Source organism: Sorghum bicolor, chromosome 9, assembly GCF_000003195.3.
Source record: "Sorghum bicolor cultivar BTx623 chromosome 9, Sorghum_bicolor_NCBIv3, whole genome shotgun sequence".
In the NCBI taxonomy this organism is placed as follows: domain Eukaryota; kingdom Viridiplantae; phylum Streptophyta; class Magnoliopsida; order Poales; family Poaceae; genus Sorghum; species Sorghum bicolor.
The window spans coordinates 1,200,679-1,219,005 of NC_012878.2; the positions used below are offsets into that span (position 1 = coordinate 1,200,679).

Genomic DNA, 18,327 nt, shown 5'->3' on the forward strand with positions numbered 1-18,327 from the left:
GTGAGAAGCTCCAACTCATGGAAATTTCTAAGAATTTGAAGCCATAATAGGTGGGAGTACTGTTTAATCTCTCACACCTGAACGCCAAAGTTGGAGAGAAACCGGAGAAGATCTTAGCATGGAGCGAGCCGAGCAGAAAAGTGAAGTGACAGCGGCATTAGCTGTGTTACTGTCGAGTGTGTCGAGCTCATCAATGGGCACTATAAAAATGCAGATTGTGCTACTCTTTTTCAGTCAGTTTCATCAGCCGATGATGTGTGTTGCCTAGATATTTTCTTAGATTAGACAGATAGATTAGGCTAGAATATAAAGCATACGATGACGTGTCCTTTATATGTAAAGATAAAGAAAAGCTTGGCAAAATATCTGGCTGAGCCTAGCTTCGTCACGCTGGGCAGCACCGCACTTGTGGTGAATCACGTCATCTGGGAACGCGACCATTACAGCTTGAACGACCAAAGTTAGGAGAGAAACCGGAGAAGATTCTGCATCGAGCGATCGAGTTGTGGAGAAAAATCGAGAAGTGACAGCGGCGATATTACTGTTCACTGTCGAGTGTGTGTGCGCGCTGGGCCATTAGCGCATCAATGGGCAATGGGCACAAGAATCCATTGACATCTATCCACCCTCTTCACGCTTTGTTCGTTTGACTGATAAGCCATGATAAAAAATATATTATGAAAAAAAACACAAACGAACAAGACATTGAAACAATGTTTTCCTCTCCAACCAATCGTGCATACAAGGAAGAGCTAGATTGTTGGAAGGTGAGGAGGGATCGACTGCTGGGTGTGACTACAAATTAAGTAGTGTTTTTTTTATAATATTCAGCAAATATTATTTTCCGCTATGGTTTATCGGCCGAGTGAACAGGGGTTGTGACTGGTGGCCTGACCCAACCCGGCCCAGCGAGTACGGTGCGCATGGGCCACATTTTTTTATGTGACACAAAATTCGCGTGGCCTTGTTTAGTTCTAAAATTTTTTTACAAAATAGGAATAGTAGCACTTTTGTTTGTATTTGACAAATATTGTCTAATTATGAATTAACTAGGCTCAAAAGATTCGTCTCGTCAATTTCGACTAAACTGTGCAATTAGTTTTTATTTTCGTCTATATTTAATACTCCATGCATGCGTCTATAGATTTGATGTGACGGAGAATAAGGAAAATTTTCTTTTTGAACTAAACAAGGCCGACGACGTCGTAGGCCAAATTTTTAGCCCAACAAACGTTGTCCTCTGCCATCCAGCCCAAATAAGTCTGACCTTTTCTAAAAAAAAAAAGAAAGAAAAAACCGCCTCCCCTTGTCCTCTGCTCCGGCCGCCAGTAGCAGCTGTGTGTTTTGCATCTCGGCCGGCGACGCCGGGCAGCCGCATTCCCCTGCGACCGTGAGCCTGTACTCCGTACCCTGACCGCCGCCCCTCACTCATCCGAGCGCGACGTAGCAGGAGGTCAGGCCCGCCGTCCATGGAGTCAGGCACCTCAGCAGCATGACAATCTCCGCCCCTGCGACCCATCGTCGGCGGCGCGGGACCAAACCAACCGGGCAAGCATGCGCCCGTACATCCCCAAATCCACCTTCGCCTTCTGCCACGCGCTCCTCGCCTCCCGCCTCCTCCGCTCCGCCGCCTCCCCAACCGCGCCGCTCCTCTCCGTCCACGCCCTCCTCGTCACCGCCGGCCTCCTCCCGCGCCACCCGGACCTCGCCCTGCTCGCGCTCAACTCGCTCCTCCACTCCCTCTCCCGCCGCGCCGCGTGCCCCGCCCACCCGCACCTCGCGCTCCGCCTCCTCCGCCTCATGCTCTCCCCCACCACCACCACTCCCCCGGCGCTCCCCGCCCCGGACCACCTCTCCTTTCCCTTCGCGCTCTCCGCCGCCGCCGCACTCGACGCCACCACCCCGTCCTCCTCCTCCTACTCCACCGGGCCGCAGCTCCACGCGCTGCTCGTCAGGAACGCGCTGTTCCCGGCCGACCACTACGTCACGACCGCGCTGCTGCAGCTCTACTCACCCCACCCGGACCTCGCGCGGAGGGTGTTCGACGAGCTGCCACGTCGTGAGGCGATCCACTACGACCTACTCATCGGCTCGTACGCGCGCGCGGGGGCACCCACCGAGGGCCTCGCCGTGTTCCGCGCCATGTTCGACGACGACGACGGGGTGGTGGTCCCGGACGCGGTGGTGCTGACGACGGCCGTGGCGGCGTGCGCGCAGGCGGGGGCGCTAGACCACGGCGCGTGGGTGCACCGGTACGTGGAGCGGACCGCGCCGGGTCTCCTCGCCGACGCCTTCCTCGGGTCCGCGCTCGTCGGCATGTACGCCAAGTGCGGGTGCCTGGACGACGCCGTGCGGGTGTTCGACGGCATGCCCGAGCGGAACGCCTACGTGTGGGGGACGATGGTGGGCGCGCTCGCGGTGCACGGGATGGCGGCGGAGGCCGTGGCGTGCCTGGACAGGATGGCGGTCGAGGACGGGGTGCGGCCCGACGGCGTCGCCGTGCTCGGCGCGCTGTCCGCGTGCGCGCACGCCGGGAACGTCGAGGAAGGGCTTTGCCTGCTCAGGGAGATGCGGCCACGCTACGGCGTCGTGCCCGGGCACGAGCACTACAGCTGCGCGGTCGACATGCTCTGCCGTGTCGGGCGGCTCGAGGACGCCGTGGGGCTCGTCGAGACCATGCCGATGGCACCGCTCGCGTCCGTGTGGGGATCTGTGTTAGCTGGCTGCCGGAGCTACGGCAACGTCGAGCTGGCGGAGGTGGCGGTGCGTGAGCTCGAGAAGCTTGGTGGCACTGCCGATGAGGGCGTGTACGTGCAGCTGTCCAATATCTACCTCGATGCCAACCGGAAGGATGACGCGCGGAGGGTGCGGAAGCTGATCGGCAGCCGGGGGATCAAGAAGGTCCCCGCGTATAGCGCCGTGGAGGTTGACGGCGAGGTGAGCTCGTTCGTCGCCGACGACCAAGCGCACCCGCGGCGGTTTGAGATTTGGGAGGTGCTACGGCTGCTAGCTGACCAGATGAGGCAGAAACCGAAGGAAGAAGAAGAATTTGTTGAATTGATTTGCAATATTGCATGCTCGCAAGAATGTAACGGAGAAAGCTGCTGATACTTGACGTAGTATTTGAGAAATTATAGGACATTTCAATGTCAATGTCATTTGGCCAGGGCATCGGGGGGGATATGGCGGCGCTGGTGGCGTGCGTGACGGCCATGCTGCTCGTGCCGCCGCCGCCCCCTGCAACATGGTGCCATGGCATTGTCTTGTGGTTTGACACGGGGTTCACCGACAGATTCTGCAAGGAGAAGCCTGTTGTCCTCTCCACCTCTCCCTGTTCTACGCCAATTCACTGTAACAGACAACCTTCACCTTTGAAGAGCCTATCGCAATGGATCAACCCTTTGTTCATCTGCACCTGTTGGCACAGATAAAAGTGCCCAGCTACGAGGTTGAGCATTGTAGCATAAGTTGAAACCTGAGCACTGTAGCATAAGTTGAAACCACGGCAACCAGGTTGATGGCCGGAAATGCAGCTGGCCTGTTTGAGATATTCAGTTTGTGACCCAATATGATGCCTATTTGGGTTTAAGTTTTGCTTCCTCCCTACCATCTTCTGCCATCAGCAGGCAGCAGCAATTGTTATTAGAATTTTATTTATGTGGTTCAAGTTGCTCATCTGGAGATTGCTAGAATGATGATTGTGAGGATTAGGCTGGAAAACTTTCTGGAATGTATAGGGTGTATAATTGTGTAAAAGAATCAGATTCAGACTGGTTGGGCCCAAGTTCAGTGAGAATGATGGGGCCGGTGTTCAAGGCAAACATAATGTATCGAGTAAAGTCCACTAGCGGTCTTTGAACTTATTCATTTCAGTCTCTAAACTCGCAAATCGACCATTTAGATCCTCAAAGTTGTTCATTTATGTCATCCCGGTTATTAAACTCGTAAATCGCTTGTTTAGGTCCTCAAACTTGTTCGACTGTATCATCTAGGTCCCTAAACTTGCAAATTATCTGTTTAGGTCCTCAAACTTGTTTAGTTGTGTCATCCCTGCCCTGTAAATATTGTAAACTTGTAAAATAAATATATATTTATAGAACTGTCCAAAAATTATAAATCTAATTTTATTTGACTCCTGTTAACATGTATTTTAAACTGGAATAAAAGAAATCGCCATATACTTTCTCTTTTTAACTGTATAGCTAAATGACTAAATAGCACGTATATTTTTATAATTCCTAAACATGTATGTGCCTATTTAGTTATTGAACTATTGATCCATGCCACAAGCCCACAAGGCACACAATTTGCTTGGCCTTGTTTAGTTCCCAAAAAATTTTGCAAAATTTTTCAGATTTCTCGTCACATCAAATCTTTAGACGCATGCATGGAGTATTAAATATAGACGAAAATAAAAACTAATTGCACAGTTTGGTCGGAATTGACGAGACGAATCTTTTGAGCCTAGTTAGTTCATGATTGGACAATATTTGTCAAATACAAACGAAAGTGCTACTATTTCTATTTTGCAAAAATTTTTGGAACTAAACAAGGCCTTAGTGTACTTGCCATGTGTACGCTAATATTGTAATTTACTTTCGCATTAAAATTAGCCACATCAGTATCATCACTCGTTGCCATCGCTGAGCATATATGATGTTCTAAAACTGCCACTTATACTGTGTTCCCGTGTTTCTTTCCACGTGAAGTTGTAAAACCAGTGGTCAACCCAGCAATCCAGCATATGATGCTTGGCAGGTACCCATTGCCAGTTGCCATATCAATACTTTCAGAGATGTCCTGTTTCTGTGTTAAAATGTCAATACAATTCCAACATATATACTTGAAGAAATATTCAGGTAAAACATGCGTAGACTCTAGAGTCGAAGCATCTGACCGTCAAAGAATCAACGTTCATGGCTGGACTGCATACCAGATATTAGCCAGAGAGTGATAACAATCGTATATGAACATGTTCATATACGATTGTTGACGGTCAGATGCTTCTGGTTCTGGACTCTGGAGTCTACGCATATGAACATGGTGTTTTCATGGCACCCGCTGTAATAACCTTGCTGCAGAATTTCAATCTCATTTGGCGACACCATGCCTGCCATTGTAATCTGTTTTCCTTGAACAGAGCATTGCAGCAGAAGCAGTCGCAGACGGGTTCTTCAACAGAAGAGAGGTGAAGGAGATGGACTGCGAACATCCAATCCCTGCGACCCGGCATGGCACAACTTGGTCTTCGCAAAGCCTTTCAAGATATGAAGCCTTGGCCTCCTCTTTTCTTATGATCTTGTTATAAAATCAAGAAATAAAATTGTTGTTATTCTTTGTTCGACTTGTTACCTCAAAAAAAGATGTACTGGATGTATATTTGGTAGTATAGTTGTAGAGTTATCAGAACTGTGAAATGCCCACTTATGCATGTTGCATCCTTGTGCAGGTAATAATATTGGTGGCAAGTTCAGCTGATGCCTGACAGCGATCCTGAAGAGGACGCGCACCCTGATGAGGCTGAAGGACGCTGCTGTCAAGCAAGGCGCATCCAGAGCATAGTGTCATTTCCCCCCTGCAGTATACGCTGATGCTGGCGTGCTCAACAACCAGGACGTGACGTTCTTCCTCAGCTCTGCAGAAAATTGTTTTTTTTTTAATGAATCTCTGCAGAAAATTATAGGTACGCGTGCGCATGCCAAGACTGTTTCTTGTCATTTTCTGTTTTTTTTTTTCTTTTTGGAAAAAATCCATGCCATGACTGTTTCCCTCCGTATCAATCATACCCGTAACTTTCTTCTTGTTTTCTTCCAACGAAAGTTTGAGAGAAACCGGTAAAGGATTTGCATATTGATGAGCTGAGCTGAAAAGCATAGGTGACAGCGGCATTAGCTGCTCACTGTCGACCGTCGACTGGGTCTTAGCCCATCAACGGCCACTATAGAAAGGCAACGTGTGATGGCAGTCCCAGCCCCCAGAAACCAGAACCACACTGCGTAATTGCTGCCATAGTTGAGCTGAGAAACCACTGCGTAATTGCCATAGCAAAAGACGCGGCGAATTGTCTTGGTGGGAGTAGCTAAAAATACTATACAGTAATTTATTATAAGAAGAAAAATACTGTTGCTGATAGAAAAGATACTACGACTTACTGTATAAGACAAGCGAACAGACATAATTGTTTCTTAGCAAAGACCCGGCGAAGACCTAGGGCCAAAGAGACTGGTTGATACTCAAAATTTGGAAAGCTATAAGAATTTAGCTGCCAGTTGGTTTATGTTATATATATGCTACCAAAATTTTATCAACGTCTCACATTTGGCATGCATGTTGCATCTAAATGTTTTTATTCGGGTTTTGGGCTTTTGGCAGCTTTTGCTTCGCCATGGTAAATTTTGATAGCCAACACTAGATAACTCCGCTGCTATCTCCATCTAATCACACTGAGGTGACAGCATGTTTCTAATGCATGAAAACGGTGTCTTCGCTTTCCCACTGATACTCTGTTCTTTTGGGTCCGTTTCGTCAGCCGATGAAGTGTGCGATGCCCAGATATTTTCATTAGTAGATTAGATTAGGTTAGAGTATAGTACTAGTACGCATATATATAAAGCCATAAAACCACCATAGGAGGACGCGTCCTCCATCTGCTCAGGAAAAGAAGGCTGGCAAAATATCTGCCCCAGCTAGCTAGCCTCATCAGTCACACCTGGTTCAGCAGCACTTGTTGGTCAATGACGCCATCTGGGATCGATCGGCTGCAAACGCGTCCATGACAGCCGGATAAGACTTGACAAAATGCTGTGTAACAGCCCCTAGTCAAACCAGACGAGTAGTCTGCACGTACGGCCCCCCCTTGTCTCTTGCCGTCGTCTTTTATATAGTCTCGCAAAAAAGCCGGCTTCGTATGAAACTGCGCAAGAATTCCACACGCCATGGTCGGCTTAGGACTTGTTTAGGCCGTGTTTAGTTCCCGACGTGAAAAGTTTTATAATACTGTAGCCACTTTCGTATTGTTCAACTATGGACTAACTAAGCTTAAAAGATTTGTCTCAAAAATTTCGACTAAATTGTGCAATTAGTTTTTATTTCCGTCTATATTTAATACTCCATGCATGCGTCTAAAGATTCGATGTGACAGAGAATCTTAAAAAAAATTGTGTTTTGAGGTAGATGTAAACAAGGCCTTAGTTCCAAAAAAAATTTTACAAAATTTTTTAGATTTCTTGTCACATCAAATTATAGTATTAAATATAGATATTAAATATAGATAAAAAATAACTAATTATACGGTTTATTTGCAATTTGTGAGACGAATTTTTTGAGCCTAGTTAATTTATGATTGGACAATATTTGTCAAATACAAACGACAGTGTTACAGCCCTCAGTGTCTATTTTGCGAAATCTTTTAAAACTAAACAAGGTCTTAGCAGGGCAGCCAAGCAAGCAAAGCCAGCTAACTCACGCCGGGTTTAGTTCCTAAAATTTTTAAAATTCTCTTTCACGTTGAATCTTTGGATCCATATATGGAGTATGAAATATAAACGAAAATAAAACTAATTGCCAATTTGTCTGTAGTTTTTTTTTTTGCGAATTCAATTTGTCTGTAGTTTGTAACATGAATTTTTTAAGTCTAGTTAGTCTATAATTAGATAATAATTATTAAATAATATTCCTATCTAGATAACCCTGGAAGAAGAAAAAAGTAAAAAGAAAAAACCGACTGTCCCCACCCCAAATCCAATTGTTTGACTGGTGTGCTGCAAGCCTGCAACGCGTCGGCATCCATCTACCGTACAGCGTATATACGGCGTATAATAATAACTGCGGCTGCTCCCTCTGTCTGACAGAGTGACGCCCACCACTCCTCCTGCGTGCATCAGCGATCACGGACCATTGGCAGCTGCATCCGCCGGACGACCATGGCCCCGGCCGGCCGGTCACGGAGCCTGCCTGTGGATCGGTGACGGTGAGCCCGCAGCCGCAGCTAGAGCGCTGCGCCGGTACTCATTGCCGTCCCTTCCTCCCGGCAGCGGCGCAGAGCCCCAGAGCAGAGCAGGCGTATCCCTGGCAGATTCACCACCCAGGACGGCGACGGCGACGGCGACGGAGAGGACCACCGTGCTCGTGCTTGCTCATGGAGCAAAGGGCACAGGACTCAGGAACAGCCATTAACACCATGACAGTGGCAGGCAACAAGACGGCCAAGGCCAAAACCGGGCGAGAGCCTGATCCGTCCATTACACAAGGGCATGGGATCGGAGACAGACCGACAGAGCTCACATGCCATGGCAGGCCATCTTTAGAGCTCACATCGCCGTCACCGCTGCTGCTGCTGCTGTGCTACAACATGCAATGCCGGAATTCAGGAATTGAGAGATCACCAGTCCAGTCGACCTCGCCGGCCGGCCACAGTTCCCGACTGTGCTGTGCCTGCGACTGTTACATACAGTACACCGATCACCGATGGTGCTACTACATGTCTGTGGCTCAACTCTCAACCATAGCACAAGCACAGCTGCATGGACATTGAACAGGAAGGAATGGAATCTTATAGCCGGTGACAATGGAATACGGCAATGGCCCAGGTGAATCCTGGCACGCCCAAAAATAGGACAGACAGACATGGACATGGGGGAGGAAGATGAGAATGCATTACACTACTTATTTTACTAGTAGTATATATCTATATAAACCCACCACGATCACGCTTGCTTGGATGTCCTCATCTTGGAAAGCCAGTGGCAATGGCTGCTTCAGCTTCACCACCACAAGCCAAGCCAGCCGGCCGATCAGCCAGAGCTCTGCTCCACTTGCACAGGATCCATCCAATGCCGATCACAGGTCGTGCTCGGGCTTGTCCATGCCATTGTCGCTGTCGGCCATCCGGCTCGACCCGCGCCCGATCTTGGAGAAGGACCCGGCCACGGCGGACGACAGCCCCTTGAAGCTGCTGCTCCCGCCGTCACTGAGGTTGTGAGACCGCCGGGACCGCCGCCGGACCAGCTGAGGTGAGGAGGCCGCCGCCGCAGCAGCCTTGTCGGTGTCGGCGTCCAACGACGCGGTGCTTGCTCGGGCCACCAGTAGCCGTGAGATGTTGCCGCGGCAGAATGGGCAGGCCGGCGACGGCAGTGTCAGCGTCGTCGGGTTGGGCTTGCTGTGGCAGCACAGGGCTAGTGTGCATGGCGCGCACATCTGGTGACCGCAGTCTTGCACCTCGATCGTGCACGCCTGGTCGAAGCAGATGCAGCACAGCTCCGTGTCGCTCGTCTGCAGGGTGAAGGGTTCGAGTGTGAGCACAGATGAACGGTCGGTGATGCATTCCATTTGCTAGGCAACACACAGCAATGAACTGCCGGATGATGATCATGGTTCATGCAATTCTATTCTACTCTCACAATTGTCACAGAAAGCACTGAACAAGCATACCTCTGACGACACATCATCAATGGCATCGGCATCAATCTCATGCTCGCAAGTGGAAGGTGGCGATGATGGCGGAGAATACTTTGTGCCCTTCAGGATCTTCTTCTCCCTCTCCCTGTTGGCTTCCATCAGTGCCGCTTCCAGGAGAGCCTTCGCCTCCGGGTCTAGCTCGCTGATGAACTTGAGCGGGGAAGGCCACACCATGGGCTCTGCCGACGAAGGGTTCAGCAGCGCCGCACACGCCTCGTGATTGCGCTTCAGCGCAACGGCATATGGAATCCTCCTGCAGGGACCAAAACCATCCATTCGTTGTGAGATCTAGTGGGAGAATATGATCAATCCGTTTGCATTCGTTCAGCAAAAGCGTAAATTCGAGAACTACGCGGTGAGCAGCTGTGGCCTCTTGTTGAATTTTTCCAAATGTGAATTGGGCAAGTGGTTGATGATGACTCCACTTGCAAATGAGAATACAGCAAGTGGTTGATGACTGACTCCACTTGATAGAAGACCAGAGACCGGTTGCGTTCAATGTGGGACCCATATTTGTTCTTGTTCGTCAGACCCACATCTAATCTCTACTCGATCTACACAAGATGTGGTGCTCACCCTGCTGAGTCCCTCTGGAGACGATCTGCGCCCCAGGCGAGCAGCTTCCGGATGCAATCCAGGTTCCCGCTGCGAGCGGCCAGATGCAGCGACGTGCTGCCGGGGAACCTGCAGCACCGACGGCGAGTACATGGGTGAGCAGCTGCAGCCTGACTGACGTTGCAAGAGGAGACCGACGACCACGCGGCGCAGATAAGACAAGACAAGATTAGCCTACCCGTAGGAGCCGGTGAGGGCGGAGACAATGGCGCCGTTCTCCAGCAGCACCTGCACGCAGCCGGGTCGGCCCTGCCTGGCGGCGAGGTGCAGCGGCGTGGCGCCGTGGTCGTCCCTGACGTTGACGAACCGGGCGAAACCCCTGCCAAGCTTCCACAGCAACAAGTGAGTCGTCGTCGCCGGGCGGCAGACGGCGGAGCCGACACGAGAAAAGGAGGCGAAGGTCTCACCATGAGTCGGCCACCGGCGTGGTCCGCGCCGCCGTGAGGATGGCCTGCAGGCAGTCGACGTTGCCGAAGTAGGACGCGTGGTGCAGGCAGGACCGCCCGTGCAGGGAGTCGAACATCAGGATCTGGCACACACAGATCGGACAGCGCCGGCGGTTAGTTGGTTAGCTAGTCACTCGCACTAGGAAGAAGGGCAACGAGGAGTTGGGAGGATCTGCTCACATTGGCGCCGGCCTGCAGGAGCTTGAGCACGCAGTCGATCTTGCCGTGCATCGCCGCAAGCATCAGCGGAGTCTGGACAGAGAAAAACAGGCAGGGGAAAAAAGATGAGATTTTTGTCCTTTGATTTGATTGGAAGCGGTAAAAAAAAAGGGGGCAGATTTTGAAGCAGGTAGCCCGGGAGAGATCCTCTGCAAAGGGGAGGGAGAAAAATAGGCGTCGATGGGATTGGGATCCCGCACCTGCTTGTGCCGATTCACCGCGTCCGGCGGCACCCCGTGATCCAGGACCATGGACAGCACCTGCAGGAAGGAGATGGAGAGAGGTGAGCGAGGTGGTTGGCTGGCTGGCAGCTGACTCAGAAGCCAGGCCATGGATGGACGGGGAGCATAGCAGAGCAGAGCAGAGCAGAGCAGAGCAGAGCAGAGCAGAAGGAAGAGGAAGAGGAGGCACCTCGAGGCGGCCATTCGCGGCGGCGATGTGGAGCGCGGAGAGGCGGTCGTAGAGGGTGGCGCGGCGGGCGAGGGAGGGGTCAGCGGCGAGGAGCGCGCCCAGGGCGTCGAGGTCCCCGACCTGCGCCGCGCGGAAGTAGTCGTGCTCGTCGCCGGTGCGGGCGCAGCTGACGCCGTGCCCCATGGCTGCTGCCCGAGCTGCCGCCGGTCGGCTCGCTTGCTTGGTACTCTCCTTTTTTTTTCTTTTTCTGTTTGGGTGGGGTAAGGTAACAGAGGAGAGCGAGCGGCTGCTCCGGCCCGACTCCACCCGCCGGCGGCGAAGTGGTGGGGGAGGTAGGTGCCGGGGCCGGGCTCCCGCAGCGCCGAGGGCTTTACGCCGAGGCAGCAGGCAGCGTGGAATGGGGAAAGAGTGGCGACGGCTTTACGCCTTTTTATCAACGCCCCTCTCTCTATCTGTCGCTCTCTTGTCTCTCTCTCTCTAAAAACAAAAAAAAATAAGGATTTTGAAGTAGAAATATCTCTGGTTTTCTTTATTAGTAATTTTCTGTTGATGATGTCGTCCGCGGTAAGTGTAACCGCTAATTTGACGCCTCGTTCACCGACAGCCGTGACTCCAAAATCCAACCGCTGAGCAAAGATGGTCTCTCCGTCAAAAACGAACGTAACAATTTTTGTTTTTCGATGAGTCAAACAATTTGATGTTTAGTCAAATTTACATAATATTTTTAATATACAAAGATACTATTGGATTAACTATGAGATATATTTTGCTTATATAATATGAGGACATGAACATTGATACCATTTCAATTGAATTTGCTTAAATTTATGAAAGATCGACTTTGTTTAAACTTAAAACTTAAGAAAGATTGACTTTGTTTAAATTTAGAATGGTGTTTTCTTTTTTTTTATTTTTAAGTTTCTTGGTTTTCATTATCAACTATCTAAAGCCTCAAATAGGATCATATCATGCACACATGTTGGAGTTACATACCAGCAATGCATGTATATGACTTGTTTAGCTAAAACATGAGCAAATTTATTGTAAATTCCACAAATAAAAGAAAGAGAGAACTTTTGAAAGGCAAGATCAGGTTTCTTTTGGACAGAGGGAGAAGCCGTTTTTGTTCATTGGATTTAGCTGCCGCTGTTATTCATGTCCTCTTTTTTTCCCTCGAGGGTTATTCATTATTCTCTTATTCTTTTTTTTGTTGACAAAATTATTCTCTTATTCTTAGTCTTTCGGCGTGCGATTATTAGATTCATTAGTAGATGCTAACAATGTTCTTTTCAAACCTTCTTTATCTCACCACCATGCTCGTGATCATTTTGGGCCACCAGAACCAACAAGTAACACATATTTAACCGCTTTGTGATTCCAAAAGGCACGTGAAATGAATGAATTTTAAGGTGATGTCGAAACAATTAACTTTGAACGGCCTCCTTTCTCCGAAGTGGCATGTTCTTTTTTAACAAAATTTTTAAAAAAGAGAAGTGAGCTAGATTCGAAAGCTTTTTTGAGCGTATGTGTGTCCGAATATAACCAAAGAGTAGACCCATGCTTGAAATCGTGTCGGCGCTATTGGACATGTCCTTTTCTTTTCTGGTATGGCCTTTACCCTTTTTTTCTCAACCTTTTTTTTTTCTCCTAATGTAATGTAGTGTAATGGTGTGGGTACAACAGCAAGCACAGCATTGTTGAACCTAATGATGAAGGTTTTGGTATTATTATATACCTTGCGGCCAATGCGGCTAAGGAGAGGGCTTTATTGGAAAGAGTATTACTCTATTTTTAATTTCTTTTTGAGCTGATTTATTGACTTCCACTTGGGTGCTACAAGGTTGAGGTATGAGTCTTGACCATGAACTCGGCAGATGACTGAATCAACACAATTGTGTGGAAAAGCATAAGCACACAACCATTTTCCACAAACGTGCATGTGCAACAATAATGTAAGACCTCCTTTCAACTTAGATGGATCTCCAAGTTAGAGGTACACGTGTCACTGGCTGGTGGATCTAATTGCAATGGGTTTACCTGCCACGCACGAGTCTCTTTTCGTTCTAAAATAAAGCAATTTTTAGAGTAGTTTAAGACAACTATTTTAATCTAGGCCTGATTTATAAAAAAAAGAACATCAATATTTATGATACTAAAATTAATGTCATACATTTTCATAGCGTGAATATGATGTCATAAATTATGTACTCATTTAATTAAATTCAGTTAAAATTTAAAAGTTTTAGTTAACATATCTGGAAAGCTTATTTTCTTAGAATGGAGTTTTATGGGGGTGTTTGCTATTGTTGTACAAGCTCTGCTTCACAAACTTTATTATGGATGAAAAGTTAGAGTTTGTAGAGCATAACTTCACATTTTTTTCCTCGAGCAGAGTATGTAGTTTAAATTATTTAGCTAAGAAAAACAAGGAGCGGAGCAGTCCCAAACAATCTCACGTTAATCTTGGAACCCATGATACTATGTTGTAGTATAAGGGGTTGTTTGATTGGAGGTATTAAATTTTAACATATACTGTAGTATTTTTGTTTTATTTGACAATTAGTATCTAATTATAGACTAATTATTATGCTTAAAAGTTTCGTCTTATAAATTATTTTTTAGTTGTGTTTTTAGTTTTATAAATAGTCTGCATGTGTTCAAATATTTTATATGATAGCTGTTAAAAAAACTAGAGCAACCAAACACAGCCCAAAACTACGAATGAATCAGGATATTTGCAAAGTTTGCATGAACCTAGCTTAGCTGTAAAGCTGTGGCTAGGCATCAAGGCCATACCGTGGATGTGATGCTCGCTTCGTTCTGGTGTGGCTTGTTTTTCTCCAACACCATGCATGTCCGATGCGATTCAGTGCGAAGTCCCAGTTTCATGTTGGAATCGGGAAGCGCAACATCGTCGCTGGATCCAAGTGAAGTGCGTGTAACGTGCCAACAGATCCACAAACACGACAAAATACCAAGTGATTATTAAAAGTGCATCATCAGTGGCAGTGGAACGTACGGCGCCACTCGAGTACAAAGCTCGGGCGTCCAAAAAAAAAAAGAGTAATAATTCTAAATTTGAATCAAGTCGATTTTTACACACACAAAAAAGTTAAATAAACATGAAGAAAACAGTACTTGTATTAGTAGTAACTTTTTATAGGTTTGATCAAACTTCAAATTATTTGACTTGATTGAAAAGTGAGAATTGTATTTTTTTTTAAAAAAAAAATAGGGGAGTTGCGAACTAAAACCCTAAACCCTAATTATAACAAGAGAACCAATAATTAGATTAATTTTTAGTCATACGTCACTACTCTCTTGCATTGCATGGTCACACTTTCGGGAAAAACCTCATACTTCATTGCCAAATATAGTGCAAAGAGGAGCTAAGTGGCTAGCCTATGCCATGCATGTAAATTAATTAGTGTAGGATTAAATTTTAGTCACCTATTCAGCTAAAATTTGATCTTAGCACGAACCAGTGAACTAAGGTACAGTTTGATATATGGTGATATCCAATGATTACATAACTATTGAGGTAGATTTGTGTGCAACCAAACAAAGCCTAAGGGGAGGCACACCAGAGATGAAAAACCTCTCCATAATGAACTAAATAATTATTCAAATTTTTTTCTCATGGACTTCCCATCCTAGAAAAAGCCAGGGCCTTTAGGATTGGCTTTTCATATTGATCAAGCCATGTGTCGAAAATTATGGAACGAACTGATCTGACGCACTATTGAATTGAGTTTTTTTAGCAGGTCATGTCAGGTTGATATATCGGATCAGATCAGGTGGCGTATGAAACTTTTGCTAGTGATGTGGAGTTCTCCTAGTGTTTAGCATTTAATATTTAGTATAAAATTTTCCCTACCAAATGCCTCTCATATGCTATGACTAACAGTAGTGTTATTATTACTACTTAAAAACATTAGAAAAACTTTGCCATTTTGGCAGTGATATCTCTAGTTTAATGGGCAGTATGGCCACGTGAATGGGTTAACATGGACATGCTGATGTGGCTAATCATGACATGGGCCTAGTTAGACAGTCCCAAATATATTAAATAAGTGAAAGAACTTATGTTTGTTTATTTATTTTGTCAAATAATTCTAACAGATGCATAAGGCTAATGATGCTCATCAAATTCTAAGTATCATGCTAATAGCAGATTTGGGTCGTGATGAGGAAAACCCCTGGCCGTGGGGATTTTGGCTAGTACTAACTTGAATTCATAAGTTTAGGAAAAGAAAACCAAGGGGAAATGACACCTGTATAGGCCATAGCCCATTGGTGGGGATCGATTCTAGCATATATATATTGCCATCTTTCATTAATCTCACAAACAATGCAAGACTGAATTTTTTTATTGCACACATGCATGCATGGCTCCAAACACTCACAAATCCCAATTTAGGGCCTAGACTAGATAGATAGGGGTCGGAAGGAACAACCGAGTGTGGACCGTGCGGTCTTGGTTGATGTACTTCTTCAACAAGGGCAACTACTAGTCTACGTTTGGGGCGAGAACCTAGGCGAATGGAGTGCATGCATGGTCACCATTAATATTTCGCGTTGATTGACTCCAATTAATTTCCATCCGTCGACCATCTCCGTTGGTCGTTTCAATCTCATCAATTCATCATGCATGTGTCGTGCATGCATTCATACTACTCATATATGCTACTAGGGTTAGTTGTATATTTCATACAAGGGAACTAATTTTTAGTTCTAATCCCATTCAAACAAGGGAACTAATTAATAGCTCAACAAATGTAACCGGCTAATAGCTTGTATCAGTGGGGCTATCAGCCAACCTATTAGCTAGCAGAGCTTCCTTTGGATCATCAGATAATAGTTAGTAGTAACACACTAATACTTGGGCAACTGTTGGGATCCATGCATAGAGCTAATAGTTAGTTACTAATGACTAATTCATTGGATCCAATCAGTTCTAGCTAATAATTTAGCTATTTGTTTACTGAATGTCCAACTAAGCTAACAACTATTTCAATAGTTAGGCCAAACTAGGTACTAATAGTCATCACTATTAGCTAGCTAACTATTAGCGGCTAATAGATCTAAATAGGACCTTAATAGCTAGTAGAGGCAGCTAACAAATTTTTATTCGCTAAATATTTTATTTTTTTAGATTGTAAGAAAAAGCTAATTGGTTTTATTTTTGAACTATTAGCTATGGTGTTTGGATCCACTAGAGCTATTTGTAGTCATGAGATCCAAACGGGAGCCTATCTGGCCTTAATTAGTTTGTTGGTACCTCACTAAGTCACTAGCTATAGCTATTTGGGAGGGCCTAGCTAGCTAAGTTGGCTAAGAGGGCTAAAAGCACTCCCAATACATAAACCATCGTGGTTTCTATAGATATTAATTGCAGTGCCACCTAAGCATTTTGTTGATGTGGCAAGAGAGTTATTAAAGAGAGAGAGTAAAAATCATAGAAACTGGGTCTAAGTTAGAAACCATGTCTAGACAAAATCCAAGACATGAAGTGATATGATTGGCTAAGAATGGAAAGAGAATGAATGTGATTGGATAAAAAAATAGTCTATAGAAACTATCCATCGGAACCATAGTTTCTATATATAGTGTCTATAAAAATTAATAGGTATAGAAACTACATATAGTTTCTAGCATTGGGTGTGGCCTAAAAGTAGGCACCAACAAACAAGATAAAAAAAAAATACTTGGTGCTATATATGGTGCCAAAACAGCACATGTTTAGAGCAGAACAATAATTCCAGCAAGGGCAAAATTAACTTTTAGCATGATTCCACATATCCATTAGCTCAAACAACTCAGAACTAATTCGAGCTACGTAACAATTAACTCTAAGCATCATTAGCCAGCCGATCCAAAATGGCTCTAGCTAGTACTAGCAGCATATAGCAATGGGCACAGCACACCACTGATTGTGGAAAGCAACTTGGCAACTTTCCCTAAAAAAATAAAAAAAACTTGGCAACTTTGCTATGTTAATTACTTATTATGGGCCGGGTGTCCTTGGAAGAATACCGCCGATTCATGTGTGGCTATGATGCATGCAAGTGTTAATGTGTGGCATGCATGGCCTGATAACAGCACCGCATGTACCAGATCAAATTAAAAAGGCACCCTCTCATCTGTTGTTGCTCTCCTTCCCCACACTTAGGAATTATTCATGATGATGATGAACTTTTGGACCTTGCAGTAGCAATTAGTACACTAGACTAGATGCTGCTGTTCGATCATCTGTCTGATTCAATTCAATGTATATATATACATGCATGGTCGCCGTCGTCAGTGTGTCATTTTTTGTGTGAAATAGCCTGTAATAAGGACCAGTATATAATATATATAGTCTCTCGCCAGGTTAATTAATTAATTAATAATAATCTTTGGCAACACTAATAGTCCCAATGCAACAACGACTTTTTAACACCTGATTTTCCGTCGTTTTCCCCTGTAAGAGTGACAGGGAGTACGCTTAATTTGCAGATACGACCAAACTGTCTGATGGAGTTTGGTGCGGAATTTCTTCGTCAGACCTGAAAAAAGAAGATCTTCTTCAGTATACTATATACATACACGAGGTTGCAGTGCCGACACAAACAAACAAATGAGAATGCATGCAAATGCAACGCTGAAAAAACTAGTAAAATACAGCATGGGATGATGGCCCTGTGTGTTTAATTAATTAGCAGCATGCACTCGCTCGCTGGACAGCTAGCGTTGACAGCACAACAAAACTTCAATTATATTTGTTGCGTGCCGATTTGTTTGGTGTAACAAACTCTCGATCCATGCTGTTCATCTCATTAGCAGGCGTGTCAGAGAATACTAGTACTATATAGTATCCTGAGAGGTTGACACGTTTGTCACGAATGCAACGCGCCCCTGCAGGTCGTTCACCGGCCGGCTTTGTTGTTATTATGGGGGTGTATTATTCTTCGGATTAACGCAAAGCATACTGATCGAATCCGTCCATTGGTTGGTATGATTATATGTGATACTATATATATATATATATAAACCACTTCTGCCTGCACTAACACTTACGTACGTGATTATTACTTCGCCTAAAATAAAAGCAACAAGACATGCAGTTTGGTTGCAAACACTAGTTTGTTGGACGCAAAGAAAGAGCTAGCGGCTTCCCAACAGTTGGACTTAATTTAAC

General features: G+C 45.9%; 2 protein-coding genes across 2 annotated transcripts; one reads left to right on the forward strand and one right to left on the reverse strand.

The window, feature by feature from the left end:
• LOC8068681 (putative pentatricopeptide repeat-containing protein At3g28640) lies at positions 1,158-3,692 on the forward strand. Its single transcript, XM_002439106.2, has one exon. The coding sequence runs from the start codon at positions 1,555-1,557 to the stop codon at positions 3,106-3,108; it is 1,554 nt and encodes a 517-aa protein (XP_002439151.1). The 5' UTR covers positions 1,158-1,554; the 3' UTR covers positions 3,109-3,692.
• Positions 8,526-11,540, reverse strand: LOC8068682 (E3 ubiquitin-protein ligase XB3). The gene is made up of 8 exons (XM_002440417.2): positions 11,148-11,540; positions 10,937-10,996; positions 10,698-10,769; positions 10,479-10,600; positions 10,250-10,390; positions 10,033-10,140; positions 9,430-9,709; positions 8,526-9,270 (listed from the first exon to the last, which is right to left on the reverse strand). Exons 1-8 carry the CDS (start codon positions 11,328-11,330, stop codon positions 8,839-8,841), a joined length of 1,398 nt encoding a protein of 465 aa, XP_002440462.1. The 5' UTR covers positions 11,331-11,540; the 3' UTR covers positions 8,526-8,838.

Coding starts and splice junctions, on each gene's coding strand:
- LOC8068681 (XM_002439106.2), top strand. CDS start 1,555: ATGCGCCCGTACATCCCCAAATCCACCTTCGCCTTCTGCCACGCGCTC.
- LOC8068682 (XM_002440417.2), bottom strand. CDS start 11,330: ATGGGGCACGGCGTCAGCTGCGCCCGCACCGGCGACGAGCACGACTAC. Junction 10,770..10,936: donor CGGTGAATCGGCACAAGCAG/GTGCGGGATCCC, acceptor TTCTCTGTCCAG/ACTCCGCTGATGCTTGCGGC. Junction 9,271..9,429: donor TTGATGATGTGTCGTCAGAG/GTATGCTTGTTC, acceptor TTCACCCTGCAG/ACGAGCGACACGGAGCTGTG.